At 37.8% G+C, this 19,326-nt stretch overlaps 1 protein-coding gene across 8 annotated transcripts in view; it reads left to right on the top strand.

Annotated features, from left to right (window-relative positions):
* The window catches only part of MAP3K19 (mitogen-activated protein kinase kinase kinase 19), a 63,805-nt gene that overhangs the window by 35,708 nt on the left and 8,771 nt on the right, over positions 1-19,326 (top strand). For all 8 annotated transcript variants that reach the window (XR_006205421.1, XR_006205420.1, XM_042948538.1 and 5 more), the window contains 5 exons: positions 7,343-7,421; positions 8,425-8,675; positions 12,497-12,540; positions 14,544-16,991; positions 19,128-19,277. Coding sequence is in view for 6 of the 8 variants with exons in the window: in XM_042948538.1 (XP_042804472.1) it covers positions 7,343-7,421; positions 8,425-8,675; positions 12,497-12,540; positions 14,544-16,991; positions 19,128-19,277 (2,972 nt within the window). In the remaining 2 variants the exon portion in view is untranslated. The remainder of the gene's footprint in view (positions 1-7,342; positions 7,422-8,424; positions 8,676-12,496; positions 12,541-14,543; positions 16,992-19,127; positions 19,278-19,326) is intronic.

Raw genomic sequence — 19,326 nt, 5'->3', positions numbered from 1 at the left:
AGAGAGAGATAGAGAGACCGTGAGTGGGGAGTGTCAGAAAGAGAGGGAGACACAGAATCTGAAGCAGGCTCCAGGCTCTGAGCTGCTACAAACTGCGAGATCATGACCTGAGCCAAAGTTGGATGCTTAACCGACTGAGCCACCCAGGCGTCCCTAAACTTCATAAATTAAATGTTTATTAGCACTGTTCCAATTTCTCTCTGGCAGTTTTCTGACTTCCATTTCTAAACCCCGGGAGGTTGTCCTCTCGGATGTCTTTTCTTCCGCAACCCCGTCAACCTCCCCGAACACTGCTTTGCTGTCCGAGCCACTGTCTCCTTTGTCGCCTTATGTGATGCTGCCCTCTCCTGGGGAGTTCCTGCCTCTCTCAAACTCACTTGGAATCTCCTTTCTCCAGGCCGAGAGCAGAGAATAATTTAGTAACATTTGAAATAATTAACACCACGAAACCTGAAACATCTAATTAAAATTTAAAAATCCTGGCCTCCTTCCAAACACTCCTCCTGGTCTGACTTTGACTTTCAAACATTTCAGAGCAGAGTTCTAGGAACAGTTGTGTCCGAAGCACCTTCCAAGAGGTTAAATAATTTCTTTATTCTACTCAGTTTGGAGATGACTTGCTGTTAATTCTTTTCACATGATTTATAATGTTTTATAATTGAAGGTTTTCGTATAGGAGCCGTAGCATTTATGTAGCATCTCCACTAAGCTCTTGCCTAAAATTTGAGCTTTAATAACTTGGGATACAAACTGGAAAGAAACAATTATGTGTCTGTTTAATTTTCTTCTCATAGTTCGTAGTCTTTATTAGTTATTCTTAAGTCACAAGTGTGAAATAAAAACATCTGGGGCATTATTGTGCACTGTATTCATCTTAAGTATCAATAAATCTCTTTAAACCCCATTTACACGTTTCTAACGTACTTGAAGTTGTTAATGTTTAAATGCTTGCACACTTTATAAAAACTTTATGTATATGCCATATGAGTATCTATTCTGTTGCAGACATACACATTTGTTTAATTTATCTCTGTTCACTGTATTCTATTCAAAAGGGAGCATCAATAAGATATATATAATGTTTGGATCACACCCACGGACTTTAACAACTAAGTATTCCTGCTGTACGCATTGGCTTAATTATAGGCTTTTATAGATGATAATTTGTAAAATACAATTTATGGCCCCCTAAAAATCCTTCATCCTTTTCCTTAGTATAAAAATCTTCTAGCACTCCTCACTCAGTGTTTTCCTAGAACGATGATCAGATGCAAACGTTGTAGACTGCATTGAGCATGTAAAGTTACTCTTTTCATAAATGGATAAGAACCTATATACTAAAATTACTGGGCTTAAAAGAATTTTTTAACGCAGTGCATATCCATCAGGATTCTTAACTGCAGATAACAGAATTTACTCTGGTTGAGTTAGCAATGAAGAAGGTTTTAAAAGATAATAGAGGAGGGCCTGGGTGGTTTAGTCAGTTAAGCGCCAACTTCGGCTCACGTCATGATCTCGCAGTTCATGGGGTTGAGCCTGACATTGAGCTTTGTGCTGACAGCTTAGAGCCTGGAGCCTGCTTCGGAATCTGTGTCTCCCTCTCTTTCTGCCCCTCCCCTACTCATGCTCTGTCTCTGTCTCGCTCTCAAAAATAAATAAATGTTTAAAAAACCTGTGTCGAGAGTCACTATTTAGGAAATTATAAAAATGTGGAGAGGGTATTTAAAAATATTTTAAACACAACAAGCAGAAAACACAGGAGAGTAAGACTCTTCTGGAGGCAATAATTTTTCTTCATTGAATGAATTAGACTGGGACAATTTTCAGTTTTCATTTTAATAATGGCTTAACATTAACAAATTAATGGTCATTTTCCCACTTTGAATATCATTTTCACCTCTTCTGTGAAATTGTTTCTGGCTATATTTAAATGCTGCCTCTTAGTTTCTTTCTACTGTAACATTTTCTGATGGGGTTACTTTACCTCTTCTTATGTGGAAAGATGCACTCAAGAACAAGTGTTTTATTTTTACATGTGACAATGCATCATCTTTCCTGGTGGTTCTGGAAGCTGGTAGGTTCAGAGGCTCCCATGACCATTCATGCTCAATGAAGAGACAAAATGGAGAACATTTGTATGTTCCCAGTCGATTTCAGAGTCCATACATTCTATAACCTTTTTGCCCTCCATTTATGACCCAACGATTAGGATGAGGCCATTAGCTTTTTTTTTTTAATTTTTTTTTTAATTTTAGAAGGAGAGAGCATGACCAGGGAAGAGGGACAGAGAGAGAGAAAGAGTCTTAAGAAGGCTCCATGCTCACTTCAGAGCCTAACACAGGGCTTGATCCCACGACCGTGAGATCATGACCTGAGCCAAAATCAAGAGTTGGATGCTCAACTGACTGAGACACCCAGGCACCCCTAGGATGGGGCCATTAACTTTGAACAATTTCCGCAAGGGCAGGTATTTCTTATACTTACTTACTGTATCTTTTGTTCCTTGGTTTGAAAAAGAAATCAACCAATTAACAAACTATTGAACACATTAAATTTGCTTAAAAACATTCTAGGTTTATTAGTTCTCAATAATTGTAAAAGTACAGTCATTTTTAAGAATGTGTTCACATGAATATGCTGCACACAGTTTTCCAACTTTCACAGCAAAGTACTAACTGCAGCTAGCCTTTGTATAGACTATTCTTTTCACTGACAGTTTAGTGATTAGGAATGTATGCTGTATGTTTTTCTTACTTTAACATGTCAGCTAGGATTTTGCACTTGAAGATGGCTACAAAAATATTATAAAAGACATCCATCTTCCTTTCAAGTATGAGAGCAGCCTTGATGGTGTCACACAACTTCATGGTTATCAGTTTCTTTGTCTATAAAATGAAGGGCTTGGATCAGATGATCTCTAAGTTCTTTCCAGCTCTGTAATTCCAAACATCTTATTTTGTGTTGCTGAATAGTGTGGTGGTAGCATCTTTGAAAAAATTTTAAAAATATATTGGCCATTCCAAGGAAACCTCATTTTTGGAGATGTGATCCCTGCTATTTTATAATAGCAGAGAACATCCGATCATGTTGTCATATTTGAAAAACATCAAGAAAACCAAAGCTAGATTATTTAGTAACTTTCCCAAGATCACCCATAAAAAGCAGAGGAGAGATGTAGATCCAGCTCTGTCTGATTCATACCCTTTCATCTTCTCTGCTCTACTTCTTCCCTAGCATACCATCAGTGGGGCTATTTAAAACCATAGCCCCCCTAGACATAGGGAGATGCCCTAAATGGCCTTCAGAAATACATAGACAGGACTGAACACTGGGACAAGCACTGGGTTGTTTGGAAAGCATACACCTCTGTGTTCCCATAACACCATTTGTACACTTCTATCACAATGTTTACATTGAAATGCTCTTTGCTTTCTTATTTATTGTCTTTACTAAGGTCACAGTAGCACCTTGTTTATTTCTGTATCTTCAGCACAAAGAGTTGGGTTTGGCATATACTTAATAAAAGTTTGTTGAATGGAAAAACATGAATAGATGAACAAATCTTAAAAGTGGCATGGTTCCCACTAGTTTTTTTAAATGTAAATTTAACATGTTATATTATAAGCAAGCATTGATGCTACAAGCTGGAACCGTCTGGCTTAAGGGTTATAGTGGGAATCATTCCATGGAATCAGAAAGGAGTTGACCAAAATTCATATAACAAGCAAGTTCCCATGGGGCAACATAAATGATTTCATTTAAATCTCACAATGGTCCTGTGAAGTAGGTGTCATTAGTTACACTTTACAGGAGGGCCTGTTTTCTCCATCCAAGGAGAAAACATTGCTCACCATAAAACTTTATTTTATATCTGGAAAGTTTTGTTACATATTTTTTTTTTGCTCTTTAAGCAAGCATTGATTCAGGACCCGTCATATGCTAGATAGGAAAAATATAAAGATGGCTGAAACTCAGTCCCTGGTTAATGTCCCTGTGATTTTTTAAAGTTTTTACTTAAAGTCCAGTTAGTTAACATACAAATAATATTAGTTCCAGGTGTGCAATATAGTGATTCAAATTCTATACATTACTCAATGCTCATCATGATAAGTGTGCTCTTAATCCCTTTCACCTATTTCACCCATCCTTCCACCCACCTTCCCTCTGGTAACCATCAGTTTGTTCTCTATACTTAAGAGTCTGTTTCTTGGTTTTCCTCTCTCTCTCTTTTTTTCCCTTTGTTCATTTGTTTTGTTTATTAAGTTCCACATATGAGTGAAATCATATAGTATTTGTCTTTCTCTGATTCATTTAACATTATTCTCTCTAGACCCATCCATGTCATCGCAAATGGCACGATTTCATTTTTTTTAATTAAAAATTTTTTAATGTTTATTTATTTTTGAGAGAGAGAGCATGCACAAAAGCAGGGGAGGGGCAGAGAGAGAGGGAGACACAGAATCTGAAGTAGGCTCCAGGCTCCAAGCTGTCAGCACAGAGCTTGATGTGGGGCTCAAACCCACAGACCATGGTATCATGACCTGAGCCGAAGTCAGACACCCAACCAAGCCATCCAGGTGCCCCTAGATTTCATTTTTTATGGCTAATATTCCATTGTATATATATAAATACCACATCTTTTTTTTAAGTATAAAAATATGGTCAGTGTTTATTTTTCTCCATCAGACATAAATTCAGGATTTGTTAACAAATTCTTCACAACAGAAATTAATTACTGATCAACAACATCTACAGAGCCGAATAAAGCAATGTCACCTGATTAGTGTGTCTGCCTTGTATCCACAGAATATAGTATTTAAAATAAAATAGTTAGACAAAATGGTTAAACAAAAAGGCATTGACAGAACATATATTGTACTTTTTTTGAGTCATCAGTCTTAAGTCTCTGACATTGCTACTTGCATTTTATAGCACATTGATTCAATTCCAATAACATTCCCCTAAGACTAGTTAATGGCCTAAAAATTATTCTTAATTTGTAAAGTTACAATACATTTTAGTAATTTATACCCCACATCTTCTTTATCCATTCATCAGTTGATGGACACTCGATCTGTTTCCATAATTCAGCTATTGTAGATAATGTTGCTATAAACATCGGGGTGCATGTATACCCTTGAATTAGTATTTTCAGTGAAGCCAGGAGCTGGTTCTTTGAGGATATAAATAAAATTGATAAACCTCTATCCAGACTTATCAAACAGAAAAGGGAAAGGACCCCCAAAAAGAAGCACAAATGAGAGAGGAGAAATAAAACAAACACCACAGAAATACAAACAGTTACAAGAGAATATTATGAAAAACTATATGCCAACAAATTGGACAGGGAAGAAATGGATACATTCCTAGAAACATATAACCTCCAAAAACTGAAGCAGGAAGAAATAGAAAACTTGAACAGACTTGTAACCAGCAACAAAATTGAATCAGTAATCAAAAACTCCCAACAAATCAGAGTAGGACCAGATGGCTTCATAGGTTTGAATTCTGTCAAACATTTAAAGAAGAGTTAATACCTGTTCTTCTCAAACTATTCTAAAAAATGGAAAAGGAAGGAAAACTTTTAAATTCATTCTGTGAGGCCAGCATTACCCTGATACCAATCTGTAATTATTTTTATTGTTATTATTATTTTTTAGTTTCAGGTATACAATATAGTGATTCAACAATTCTATATATTACTCAGTGTTTATCATGATGAGTGTACTCTTAATCCTGATCATCTATTTCACTCACCCTCCCCACCCCACCCCCTCTGGTAACCGTCAGTTTGAATAACTATAGTTAAAAGTCTGTTTTTTTGGTTTGTGTCTTTTTCCCTTTGTTCATTTTTTTCCCTTAAATTCCACATGTGAGTGAAATCATATGGTATTTGTCTTTCTCAGACTCACTTTGCATTATTCTCTCTAGATTCATCCATGTTGTTGCAAATGGGAAGATGTCATTCTTTTTTATGGCCGAGTTTCATTGTGTATATATACCACATCTTCTTTATCCATTCATCTATCAATGGACACATAGGTTGCTTCCATAATTTGGCTATGATAAATAATGCTGCAATAAACATAGGGGTGCATATGTTTTTTTGAATTAGTGTTTTTGTAGTCTTTGGGTAAATATGCAGTAGTGTGATTATTGGATTGTAGGGTAGTTCTATTTTTAATTTTTTGAGGAACCTCTGTACTGTTTTTCACAGAGGCTGAACCACTTTGCATTCCCACCAACAGTGCAGGAGGGTTCATTCCCTTCACATCCTCCCTAACACTTGTTGTTCCGTGGGTTTTTGGCTTGTAACCATTGTGACGGGTGTGAGGTGATATCTCATTGTGGTTTTGATTTGCCTTTGCCTCATGATCAGTGAGGTTGAGCATCTCTTCATGTGTCTGTTAGCCATTTGTATTTCTTCTTTGGAGAAATGTCTACTCATGTCTTCTGTCATTTTTTTTTTAATGTCAATTCTTTTTTTTTTTTAATTTTTTTAAACGTTTATTTATTTTTGAGACAGAGAGAGACAGAGCATGAACGGGGGAGGGTCAGAGAGAGAGGGAGACACAGAATCTGAAACAGGCTCCAGTCTCTGAGCCATCAGCACAGAGCCTGACGCGGGGCTTGAACTGACGAACCGCGAGATCATGACCTGAGCCAAAGTCGGATGCTTAACTGACTGAGCCACCCAGGCGCCCCAACTCTTCTGTCATTTTTTAATTGGATTATTTGCTTTTAGATGTTGAGTTTTATAAGTTCTTTATATATTTTGGATACTAACCTTTTATCAGATATGTCATTTGCAAATATCTTCGCCTATTCTCTAGCTTGTCTTTTAGTTTTGTTGTTTTCTTTGCTTGTCAGAAGCTTTTTGTTTTGGTGCAGTCTCAATAGTTTGTTTTTGTTTCCTTTGCCTCAGGAGACATGTAGAAAAATGTTGCTACAGCTGATGTCAGAGAAATTACTGCCTGTGCTCTCTTCTAGGATTTTTATGTTTTCAGGTTTCACATTTAGGTCCTTAATCCATGTTGAGCTCATTTTTGTGTATGGTGTAAGAAAGTGATCCAGTTTCATTCTTTTGCATGTAGCTGTCCAGTTTTCCCAACACATCCCAGTTGAAGAGACTGTCTTTTTCCCATTGCATATTCTTGCCTCCTTTGTCATAGATTAGTTGACTGTATAATTGTGGGTTATTTATGGGCTCTCTATTCTATTCCACATTCTGTAATTATTAAAAATAGATTAGCTAACTAACCAGGAATAAAATACTCAGTTCCGAGTTGCCACTGGAATTCATTACTTTCTTCTTTTTTATTATTGTCATGTGTTTCTATAGGTTTTGAGATTATTGTTACTTTTCCAAGAGATGTCAGTTATCCCCAAGAAATAAGCCGAGAAGATTTACAAGAAAACAAGTAAGGAATATACTTTGAAAGGTTAGATTGAAATTTAAGTATGAAGTGATACTTGTGTGATAACCTACATTTTTAGTAATTCACCTCCCAAAAAACACTCTCAGGCAGAGGTTGTAATAAATATTATTGTGGCAGGAGCCAGATAATACCAGTTTTAGGTTTTGTGGACCATATTGTTTCTGTTGCAATGAGGCAACCCTCTGATTGTAGCTTGAATGTCATCATGGACAATATGAAAACAAAGGAGTATGGTACAATAAAACTACAAAGACAGACTGAAGACTAGATTTTGGGCACCTGTTGGGATGAACACTGGGGGTTATATGGAAACCAATTTGACAATAAATTTCATTAAAAAAAAAAAAAAGATTTTGCCCAGGGGTCATAGTTTGCTGACCCTGAGGCAGTGCCACTTAAAATGTGATTCTGCGGTCCTTCTGTTACCAGTCCATGATGAAGTCAGGATAGAACTTGAAAATGTAAACATTTAAAGAGTTGTATTACAGTTTGACAAAGTAATCTTAGATTTACTGATCTGATAATGAAAAACTTGTGGCTTATTTTTATGTTTTTTATTTTTGATTTATTCTTATAGTAATTCACTTTTATTACAGAAGTTTTATAACAGTTTCATTCCACAATGGACTGGAAAATTTTAAAACTGGTCCTTTACCAAAGATAGTTTGAGAAGTACTGAGCTGGTTAAAGCATTTGGAGAAGTAAAAGAGTGCATCATCTATGCCTGCACTTTGCCCACCTGATTTCTCTAAGGAAATAGGGGCTGGGGAAACTAAAGTGTAGAGTGCAGAAGGCAGACGAGGTGGGGAGTGAATAGGAGGGTGGAGAGGTCTTGTCCTTTGAAGAATACAGCTCTTCCACTCAGCAGCATCATTTGGAAATAGTTCTCTGAGCTTTCTGGTGATCTCAGTCTAGACTGAGAAGTGGAGATCCAGAAGATACAGGGAATGAATTTTGAATGAAACCATGTTCTCCTCCCTTCTAGTCAGATAACCCCAGTGATTCAAGAAAGGGCACAAGCACATTCTGTTTCTCTTCCAAATGAAATTCACATGGTGGACTTCCGGACAAAGACTCTGACCATGGGTCAGAAGAAGGAGGAAAGTTCCAAGGAGCTCTGTGATGCAAATGTGGGCTTTTTGTTGCCAAGACCTTGCTTAGAACCAAACATCTCCACATCTGTAGCCAGAGAAGATGTTCCTCACTTTCTGAAGGAGCAGCAAAGAAAATCTGAAGGTGAGTTCATTTAATTAGAGTGATTTCTCTATCCTTTTGTCGATAAATTATCTATCTATATCTATCTATCTATCTATCTATCTATCTATCTATCTATCATCTTTCTTTTTCTTCAGTGTTTGAAAAATCTTTACCACAAACTCCCATTTGGTTGATGTTTACCTCTGGGAATCTTGGGGCCTTACACGGAGGATGCTTTCCTCCAGGATTTGAGTTGGCCACTCTCTCTAGCCCAAGACTTGTTTACTAGCTAGCACATTCCTCTTAGGGCAATGCTGTCTTTGATATTTGCTTACTACTGTCCTAAACCAATTGGTCTAAGCCTCTGGGGACAAACCTGTAATCCAACAAGTTGCATTTTTTGGCTTATTGCAATAAGAGAGATCGCACAGCAGAGAAACTGTATGGGTAGGGTATTTAGTTTGGTGCAGTTCCAGTAGCTTCCTGAGAAAAGGCACATGAAGTATATTAATGATAGTTTTTCGTCGTCTCTTTTTTTTTCTGAACTCTTTTCTTTCCATTTTTTTTGTTCTCTGTATTTTCACATTAGAGACTTTTCTCACATATCCACTGTTCCATGGCTATCTGTTTGTGTTTCTTGGCAGTACTGAAAAGTGCTGTGGGCTCCAGGTAAATTGCATAGAGAGACCTAGATGGTGGAGTGAGGGAGTCCCCAAGTGTCAGTGTGCATAGACAGATTTTTCTCTTGGCCAGTTTTCCCTAGACAGGGATAACCCAAGCCCCTGACTGTGGGTTGAAAGGCTGGGACTCACCTATCAATGTGCAGACTTCCCCTTCATCCTTTTATTGTCACTCCAGCACCCTGTTGCTACTCTCAGCTATACCTAACTACTTAGCATCTTTGTTCCAAACTCTCTGGAAAGTAAACTTCCAGCCAGTTGCCAGGAATGGAGAAGAGCAACTCCTGATTCATGAGGCAGGACAGGGAATGGCGAAACTACTTCTTCCACAGATTCACAAGCAACCCCTTGTTCCAGTCTTACCTTCATCCTTACCTTCAGAGGTACCTGGTATCGTCAATTCCTGCTCCTTTCTGGAGTTCTTACTTCTTGTTAAGTTCTCCCCCTGCAGGCACTGAGCAGAACAGAGAAAGCTGACAACTAATCAATTATTATTCATCCATAAAATTTTCACTGTCCAAAATATTTTGACGTTGCTCATCTCTTGTCTTATCCTCTGAGCTTTTAATTTCCTTTTTAATTTACTCCTTTTTACTTTCCTTTACTATCATTTTAGTGAGGTTTATGAAATGGAGAAAAACTGGTACATTTGATCTTTTAACTGGAATTTCATACACATTGTAAAAGGCCTTCAACATATATTGCCAAATTACCTGTAAGCCAGACCTCACTTCTACATTCTCACCAGAAATGTTTGCGTTACTTTCTACCTCATGTCATTTCTTACCAACACTGGATAATATTTATCCAAATATTTATAATACTTGAAAGGTTTTTTTTTCTTTTTTAAATCAGTTTATACATATGCACACAATTATACATTATACTCAGTTGTATTTCTTCTTTTATCAAGTTTATTTAGTTTGAGAGAGAGAGAAAAAGCACGAGTGGGGAGGGGCAGAGAGAGAGGGAGAGAGAATCCCAAGCAGGCTCTGCGTTGTCAGTGTGGGCTTGAACTGACCAACCGTGAGATCGCAACCTGAGCTGAAGCTGGATGCTTAACTGACTGAGCCACCCAGGCACCCATTCATTTGAATTTCTGGTATTAACTTGTGGCATCTTTTCAACAGGGAAACCTCAGCCTCTAGAATATGACCTCCTAGAGTGCAAAGATTTTGTCTTTGTTGTTCACAACCATATTGCCATCTTCTGGACAGTATCAGTCACTCATTAGGCACTCAATTACTATTTGTTGATTAAATGCATAAAGAATTGGGGGGAGGTGCCTTTGGTAGCTGTGGCTAAGGGGAACGCTTGAACCCCTCCTATTGGTATCCTCTTCTTAGTTACCATTTTTCATCTGTGAATATCTTCTTTACCTGTGCTACATCTTAGAGAGGTCTGTTTCAAAGTCAAATTTCAAAATGGCAGCCTATGGCTAGAATGGACCTGTGATATATTTTGTTTGGCTTTCACAGCACTTAAAAAAGGGGTGGGAGGGAAATTTCACATAAAGTCTGCAGCTCTCTGGTTTCTCTTGACAATTAGAGAATCTAGCAGTATTAGATTATCCATCTGGAATGGACAACATCACCTGGGACTGGGTAATAATGGATGTCTCTTTTGTTGGGGCGCACAACTTCAGCTCACTACTATCTGCCCCATTTCATCCATTTATGTGATCTGCTTTGATGCTGGACACATGGGAGCTTTTGGCTTCAACTTCAAGCTGTGATGGTGGGTGGGGTTTTTGGTAAGAGGACAACTAGGTTTTACACTACCTAGTATATCCCATCTATGATCTACTCCATGTTTGAGCTCAAACAACTGTTGGGAGACAATTATACATGAATTTTTAACATGTCTGCATAGTCCAAGCTTTATGACCAAAAAGCGCTAGGAAACTAGGTTAAAAGATGATTGAGTGATAAATATGTCTTAGAAATTAGAGTTTGTTTATTGTTCCAGAGAGATTCAGACATTTATTTCCTCAGGAGCTGTTTGCTTACATTCTAGAGTTATAAAACCCAGAGACACATTTCCCCTCTCTCCAGGAAATATTTGCTTACATTTCATAGTAAAGGTCTCTTTCTTGGGAAAGAGGGATAGGTTGGAGTGCCAATCATTTGGTATAATTTCTGAGCCTCATAATTTCAGGGTTCACTCCTGTGGTGGTTCCCCACAGGTAAACATCTGGTGCCCATTGTGTTGCCCTGTGGGGATTTACGGTGTGCTTCAGATTCTGTGTCTCCCTCTTTCTGCTCCCCTGCCCCCAGCTTGCACTCTGTCTTGCTCCAAAATAAATAAATACTAAAAAAATTTAAAAAATAAATATAAACATAAATATAATTATGAATATGAATGTAAGTACAAACATAAACATATGTACATAAATGTTATATATATAATATACATTTGCAGTCGACCTTTGACCAATGTGGGAATTGGGGACACTGACCCCGTGCAGTAGAAAATCCATGTATAACTTAACTACTACTGTTAACTAGAAGTCTAATCCATAATATAAACAGTCAAGTAACACATATTTTGTATGTTACATGTTTCATATACTGTATTCTTACAATAAAGTAAGCTAGAGGAAAGAAAATGTTATTAAGAAAATGAAAATACATTTACAGTACTTATTTATCAGTATAGTAAGTACTTATAAAATACTTACAAATGTATTTATCAAAAAAAATCCACATGTAAGTGGATGCATGCAGTTCAAATCTGTGTTGTTCAAGGGTCAACTGTATATAAAAACATTATAGTGGTGCCTAGGTGGTTCATTCGGTTAAGCTTCTGGCTCTTGATGTCAGCTCAGGTCACTATCTCACAGTTCGTGAATTCGAACCCCTGCTGGGGATTCTTTCTCCCTCCCTTTCTGCCCCTCCATGTCTGTCTGTCTGTCTTTCTCCCAAATAAATAACTAAACTTAAAAAAAAAAAGACATTATATATAAAACAACAACCCCCTTCAGTGGCAGTAGCCTAAAGTTTTGTGTAATCATTCCATGCCCAACTCCATATGGATTACAACAGAAAAAAATTAATTTTGACTTTTCCTCAGACCTTAGCACCAACATCACGATCACTCCATCTCCAAACTCTGGCTTAAGGCTGGCTGTGTTCACTCTACTACTAAGAATATCTAATTATTTTATTTTTCTTGTTATAGAGTTTTCTACTCTTGATATGAAGTATAGTAGCCGAAGAATTGAGGTAAGATTAGTTTTAGCATTTCTGACTTAAGAATTAAAACCAAGAACTTTGTTGTCTTTGATAGAGACAAACTCTATCAAAGAACTCAGAACCAAAATCCTCAGCAGCTTAGCTTGGAAAACTATATATAGTTTGTAGAGTCGCAAATAACTTCTGGGAGAGTGCTAGTTTGCCATTTATGTTTTTTTCCTGGGGTGTTTTCTGTTCTCTACATAATGAGGTGAGTAACTCTCTTAGACGTATTTTAATTTGTCTTCTCTTAGCATGTCTAGAAATTAGGTAAATTTTTTCCCTAGTGGTAGAAAGGTTTTCCTAATTGTCTCATTAGTACAGCTTTTGGAAATATTCCTGTGAACCTCTCGACTATCTGTGTCTTCTGTATCCTATGAGCCTTTGAGAAAGTGCATGGGTCCTGCTTAGTGTTGTAAAAAGCAGTTTATTAGAGTTTATTAGTCTTAAAAAAATAATAATGGCTGCTACTAGGGAGATGTTTTAGCACTGGCAGAATCTGTCTTTATTTCCAAAGTTATTTTTCAGTGATGGAAGAAAATCATCAAGGCAATAAAACTGGGGGATTACACTGCATTTCACCTACTTCTAAATTTTTTTTTTTAATGTTTATTTATTTTTGAGAGAGAGAGTGTGAGCGGGGAAGGGGCAGAGAGAGAAAGACACAGAATCTGAAGAGGCTCCAGGCTCTGAGCTGTCAGCACAGAGCCCAATGCAGGGCTCGAACTCACAAGCCATGAGATCATGACCTGAGCCGAAGCCAGATACTTAACTGACTGAGCCACCAAGGCGCCCCTCACCTACTTCTAATGCCTAGATCTCTAGTGTCAGTTTCCTATTCTCTTATACACAGGTGGCAGTACAATGAAAATTGAACAGACAGCTCTCAATTACCACTCATGATCCATGCTCATAAATATTCTAATATAATTAGGTATCAAATCTGTATACATGGAAAAAGCCACAATGGAAAAAAAGCTTAAAGTTAGAGTTTATAGCTTAATGATCATAAAGCTGTATTTTATATATTGCATTACACTGACCTCTAGAGGTTAATGGTAACAAAAACCAACTTAATTTGAAAGTAGTTGGAGGACGAAGTAAAAACCATTCAGGGTTGCTAACTTTCAAGTGTATGGTGTGGCATGTTTATGACCGCACCTCAACAAAACAGTTCAGTAAAACAATATGGAGTAGTTGTGTTCCAGATACAAAATCTGAGTTAGTCTGTAAGCTAATGATCATTGTTAAGGTAAATGTAACAAATTTTAAGCTGTTCTAAGTGGGAATTTTAAAAAATCTTAGATCACTTCTATGGAAAGGAAAAGAGAAATAAAATCCTCATCTTAAAATTTTAATGTTTACATTGTAGAGCCTTTATTTTAAATACATAAACATGAATCTATGTCTATAATAATCTTGGGTTTTATTTTTTATTTATTCAATTTTAAAAGATTTTATTTTTAGGTAATCTCTACACCCAACGTAGGGTTTGAACTCATGACCCCAAAATCAAGAGTCACATGCTCCACTGACTGAGTCAGCCAGGTGCCCCCCCAAATCTTGGTTTTTAGAAGTACAATTTTACCAAAAATACTGGGAATGAGGTTTTATTTTTTTTAATTGGGATCTCTAGGATAGCCTTGTACTTTGTTAAAGGCCTCCCTGAAAAGAATCTTAGAGGGGCGCCTGGGTGGCTCAGTTGGTTAAGTGACTGACTTTGGCTCAGGTCATGATCTCACGGTTTGTGAGTTCAAGCCCCATGTCGGGCTCTGTGCTGACAGCTCAGAGCCTGGAGCCTGCTTCAGATTCTGTGCCTCTCTCTCTGCCCATCCCCTGCTTGTGCTCTGTCTCTCTCAAAAAAAAAAAAAAAAAAAAGTTAAAAAATTAAAAAAAAAAAGAGAATCTTAGAATCCCTTTGAATTACTTTAAACCAATTAACATGACATGCATATATGTTTCTGCATTCATTAGCTTTTTCTCTTTCCTTTTAGTTCCCTCTGCCAGCATTGTCACTTTTGCCCATGAAACCTGGTCTTCATACTGCCCCCCAAGATCACATGGATCAAAAGGAGAGAGAAAAAAATATTCTGAACTTTGTATCTTTCAAACCTAAGCTCTCAGAGCCCAGAAGTCAATCTGATGAGGTTAGACCATTGAACAAGCAGCAGGAAGCTCCGTTTAAGGTGTTTGTGGATCAGACTCTCAGGTGCTCTGATAGCTCTATTTGGTCCAGAAACATGTGCTCTTTTTGGAAGGCTAACCATCACAGACAACATATGGAGATGGAGAACAGGAAATCCAAGGAAACAGAAGAAAGTGACAAAATTTCAATCTCTCACTTTGAAAAAGGACAATCTTTGTTGTCCTTTGAGAATTGTAAGGAACGCAGTTTTCCTACAGATAGGGAAGTGGATATTGACTACCTTGGTTGTGAAATGAGAAAAGCAGAAGAGAATTCTCAACATCTTTTATCAGGAAAGAAAGAGGGTTCAGCAGCCAGAAACTTGTTTACAGATTTTGAAGTTGGATGTAACATGCCAGTCAAGTTCCAAGAAGCCCAGCATTCAGAAGTAATTCTAAGCCAGGATGAAGAGACTAGAAATGATAAAGCTGATTTAAAAAGTACTTCAGTACATAAAGGTGAAGCCGTTGAGCCAAATCATATTTTAGAAGAGTATACTGTACTTAAAAGTTTGTCCAATGTAGTCCCTGATGGCCCCACTGAAAAGATTCCGCAAGGTCCTAGACGCACAGAGACAAACATAAAAATGTCAACGGCGGAGGCAACCAAACCGGAAATGAATGGGATGGTGCCTCTTATCCACATCACTTTCCCTGGAGATGAAACTCCCAAGGAACCAGCAGTAGCCAAACCAAGCCTCCAAAAAAGAAAGGGCACTCTTCATAGCAACAATAGCTTCAATATTCTTGTACATCAAGAAAATGACAGACATAAGATGAAAACCCCCAGAAATAAGTTGGATTCAAAGACCAAGACCAGTAATAGGACACCCCAGAATTTCATGATTTCCATTGAAGGTTCCATTAAGCCTACCATACATAAAACCAGTATAAAAACTCCAGTTTTCCCTGCTTTGGGGCTTGTTGACCCCAGACCTTGGCAACCACCCAAGTTTCAAAGGAGAATGCCACAGATAGAAAAGAAGCAATCAACTTACCGGGCTCTGAAACCTAAAAAGCAATCTTTTCCTTGCATCGGTAAGAATTCAGGAATAAAAAAGTCTTCTGTTGCTCTCTCTGCTCAACCAACAGAGCCAAGACTAAATTACTTAGATCTTAAGTATAGTGACATGTTCAAAGAAATCAATTCAACTGCTAATGGTCCTGGAATCTATGAAATGTTTGGGACCCCTGTTTATTGTCACATGAGAGAGGCTGAACGTCATGAGAACAAATATTATCGAGAGATATGCTCAGCTCCATCTGGCAGATGTATTACCAATAAATGTCGATCTTCACACAGTGAGAGGAGCAGCAACAGCAGAACAAGATTTTCTCAGAAAAGACCACATGTTAAACCTGTAAAGGTTTCACTTGGCATTAAACAAAAGAACAAAATTTTAATTTCTAAAGAAAAGGGTTACAAGGCTGTAGGTAGCAACATACAAGACATGGAAAATGGTGATGATATTTCAGGTTCACAGTGGCAGATAAAGTCTTCAGGAGATGACTTACTTTCTTCTAATAATGAAGTTCAGCCCTTGAACTTGGCTCTGCCTCATGAGAAGTCCACTGAACAGAATGAAGTCATTCCTGTTTCAGATTTGTCCACTGTTGAAGAAGTCTCTATGGAAGAGTCTGCTGATGAAGAAGACCTTTCTAACAATCAAATACTTGCCACGAGCCTCAGAGATCTACAGAAACTTGAAGAACTACATCACCAGACCCCATTTGTCCTTTCAGAAAACAGTTGGGCAATGCCCAGTGAGAAGAATTCCAATAAGCATGTACTGCAAGAAAAGCAGAATACAGCATCGCTTGTTAAAATAGATGCCAACCAAATTTTAACTAATGATATAGGGTTTGAAAGTGTTTTAGGTAAGTCTGAGAGACTTTTGAGTTTCTCTTTCCAAGAGAAACAACAGAGTGCATCTTCCCAAGCATATCAACATTGGGCACATTCTTTGGATCATGATAGTTTAGTTAATGAATCAATTACATATCAAACATTTGGACAAACTTTAAATTATGCAAATTCAATTTCGCAAGGAATTCTAGATTCTGTAAAGAATGAAGAATTGACGGATGAACTATTAGGATGTCTAGCTGCAGAACTATTAGCTCTTGACGAGAGAGGTAACACCTCTTGCCAAATAATGGCAAATGAAACAGATCCTGAAAATCTAAATCTTGTCTTCAGTAGGAGAGGACAAACCACACAAGAATTGGGCGGAGAGAAAACCAATGTTAAAATACAGGTTGGTATAATTAGAATCAGTGATTCATTAGAGGCAGGAAGGGACCTCAGAGACGGTTGCAAGTTTGGAATCCAGTTTATTTGACTTGCAGGCTAAGATGTTTTCATTATGCCACCTTGATTCTGGAGTTCAGCTAGCCTAACACTGCAATGGAATCACATTGGGTACATTAATATAGCAAAACTATTTATTTAAAGTAGGTTCATATTTTATTCGGTGAAGATGTTTTCAATTAATAAATAGCAGAGAGGTAATTATGGGGAAAGTATTGCTCTAGGTGGTATGTGAGATAGAAAGAACTGAATGTAGCCCCTGGAGTAGATCACCACCTAATTCCAAAAAACATATGAAGACATGAAATATGAAAACTTTAACACAGAAATATCATTGGTGCCTACTGTGTTGCTGGCGCTGGGCTAAGAACTAGAACAAGACTTAGCCATTGTTCTCAAGGAAGATAGGCGACAATCCTGAAAAATGTTTAAAAAATTTTTTTGGCATGGAAGTGGGCATGGGGAAGAAGAATAGCAACAGATCATTGGGATCATTGTTTTGTTGGTTTCACTTCTCACTGAAATACTTGAGCCTCCTGTCCTATTCAAATTTTAAAGACAGAAACAGTAGGCTTAGCTGAAATATCATCTATTGAACACTGATTCAGGCTGTATCACACTGTATCACGATCAGGAACAGTTATTTTAGATAGTTTATCTAAGGATACATGAAGTATATAGTTATATCATAGCCAGGTTTATTGAGAACTTACCATGTAGGAGCGAGGGATTTTATACTGTCTTCTTTATATGCTTCAGAACAGCTCTATGAGATAACTAAAGGTAATAACAAGTCCCAATTTTGCAGATGAGAAATTTGAGGCTTAGAAAGTTACAGTCAGTGAGTGATGGGACCACACCCTTAATCACGACACAGTGAGATGGTTCTTTGTCCTGAAATATCAGCCCTGTCCTTATGGCGAATTTGGTCTCTCCTGGGGGTAGAGAGTGATCCCTGGAGGCCTCCAGGCTTGGGTAGGAAATGGGGATATGTGTGTGCACACCTGTGTGTCGGAGATGAATCTACCACTCTGTCATTTTAAATTTAAGAAAAGCTAACAAGCTAGTAAATATCATCAGCCTGTAACCTCATCCTACAATGATGGAGTCAAAACTGACTTTTTACAGCCTTTTCCTCCCTAAGAAGTCCTTAAAATTTAGTTGGGATAGAAACAATGAAAGGATGGGGAAGAGGAACCCAAATGGCCCTTTCTTTCATGATGAAGGAGAGACCCTGCAGGAAGTCTTGCTTCCAATGGCCTTCACCATGTCTCTGTGTCACCATCATTTATTTTTAAGAACTTGTAGAAGAGATCAAAGCAAAGCAGTTTGATCCAATCAACCAATTGGAAAACATGGTCTAAGTTCTTCAGAGAGATATTTGTTGAGAAGCAGGGCTTCTCAAAGTTTCCTGTGAAGGCAAATCGCTTGGGGATCATATTGAAATGTAGACACTGATTCAGTATGTCTGGGGCCTGAGATTCTGCATGTCTAACAAGCTCCTATGTGATGTTGGTACATCTGTCTGCAGATTTTCCTTTGAATAGCAAGGGTCTAGAAGACCATAGATCTTCTGTGTATTACAGCTAGTCTTGATCACTAGACCTGCTCATTGTGGCTGTGTGTTTGTGTGTGTGTGAGAGAGGGTGAAAGAGTATATATATGTATGTTTGTGTATAAGTGTATATATATGTATGTATATAGGCGTGTGTGTGTGTGTGTTTGATTCTATGTGTTGTGGAAATAATTGAAGAACAAGGTTATTCAGAACTTAACTATAGCAAAAAAGTCAGCCACCATCACTTGTGTTTGGCAGAGACTCAAAGGCAGGCAGAGGAGTGGGCAAGATTCTTGGCAGGAAAAAGGGAAGCCTTTACTACGCCCTGATTGGAAGCTGTTGGCATGGGGAAGCTGTAGGCAGGCTAACAAGGATATGGCATCCTATATGATTACTTATGCATATATGGCTTTCTCTAGTTGGTCCCAAGTTAGAAGAAAGTAAGACTCTACTCTTTAGCCCTTTTTCCCCATCCCAATGACTCAGAGTTTAATGGTGACTTTTCTTTTTTTCTCATTGTCCCAGAGATATAGTAATGGGTTCAGCATATATGACAAGGACAAGAAATTTCTCAACTCAAATGAAAAGAAGAAATTTCCTGAAAATAGTTTAAAGTATGAAGAATCTATCCTGTGGACTAAGGGAGAGGTCCTTGGGAAGGGAGCCTATGGCACAGTAAGTTAAATGGGAAACATGATGAAATCCCAAATCCCCACTTCTTCTT

This window comes from Panthera leo, chromosome C1 (genome assembly GCF_018350215.1).
Source record: "Panthera leo isolate Ple1 chromosome C1, P.leo_Ple1_pat1.1, whole genome shotgun sequence".
NCBI classification, from domain to species: Eukaryota; Metazoa; Chordata; class Mammalia; order Carnivora; family Felidae; genus Panthera; species Panthera leo.
The sequence above is the reverse complement of the archived record's forward strand: the minus strand, read 5'-3'. Positions and strand labels throughout refer to the sequence as shown.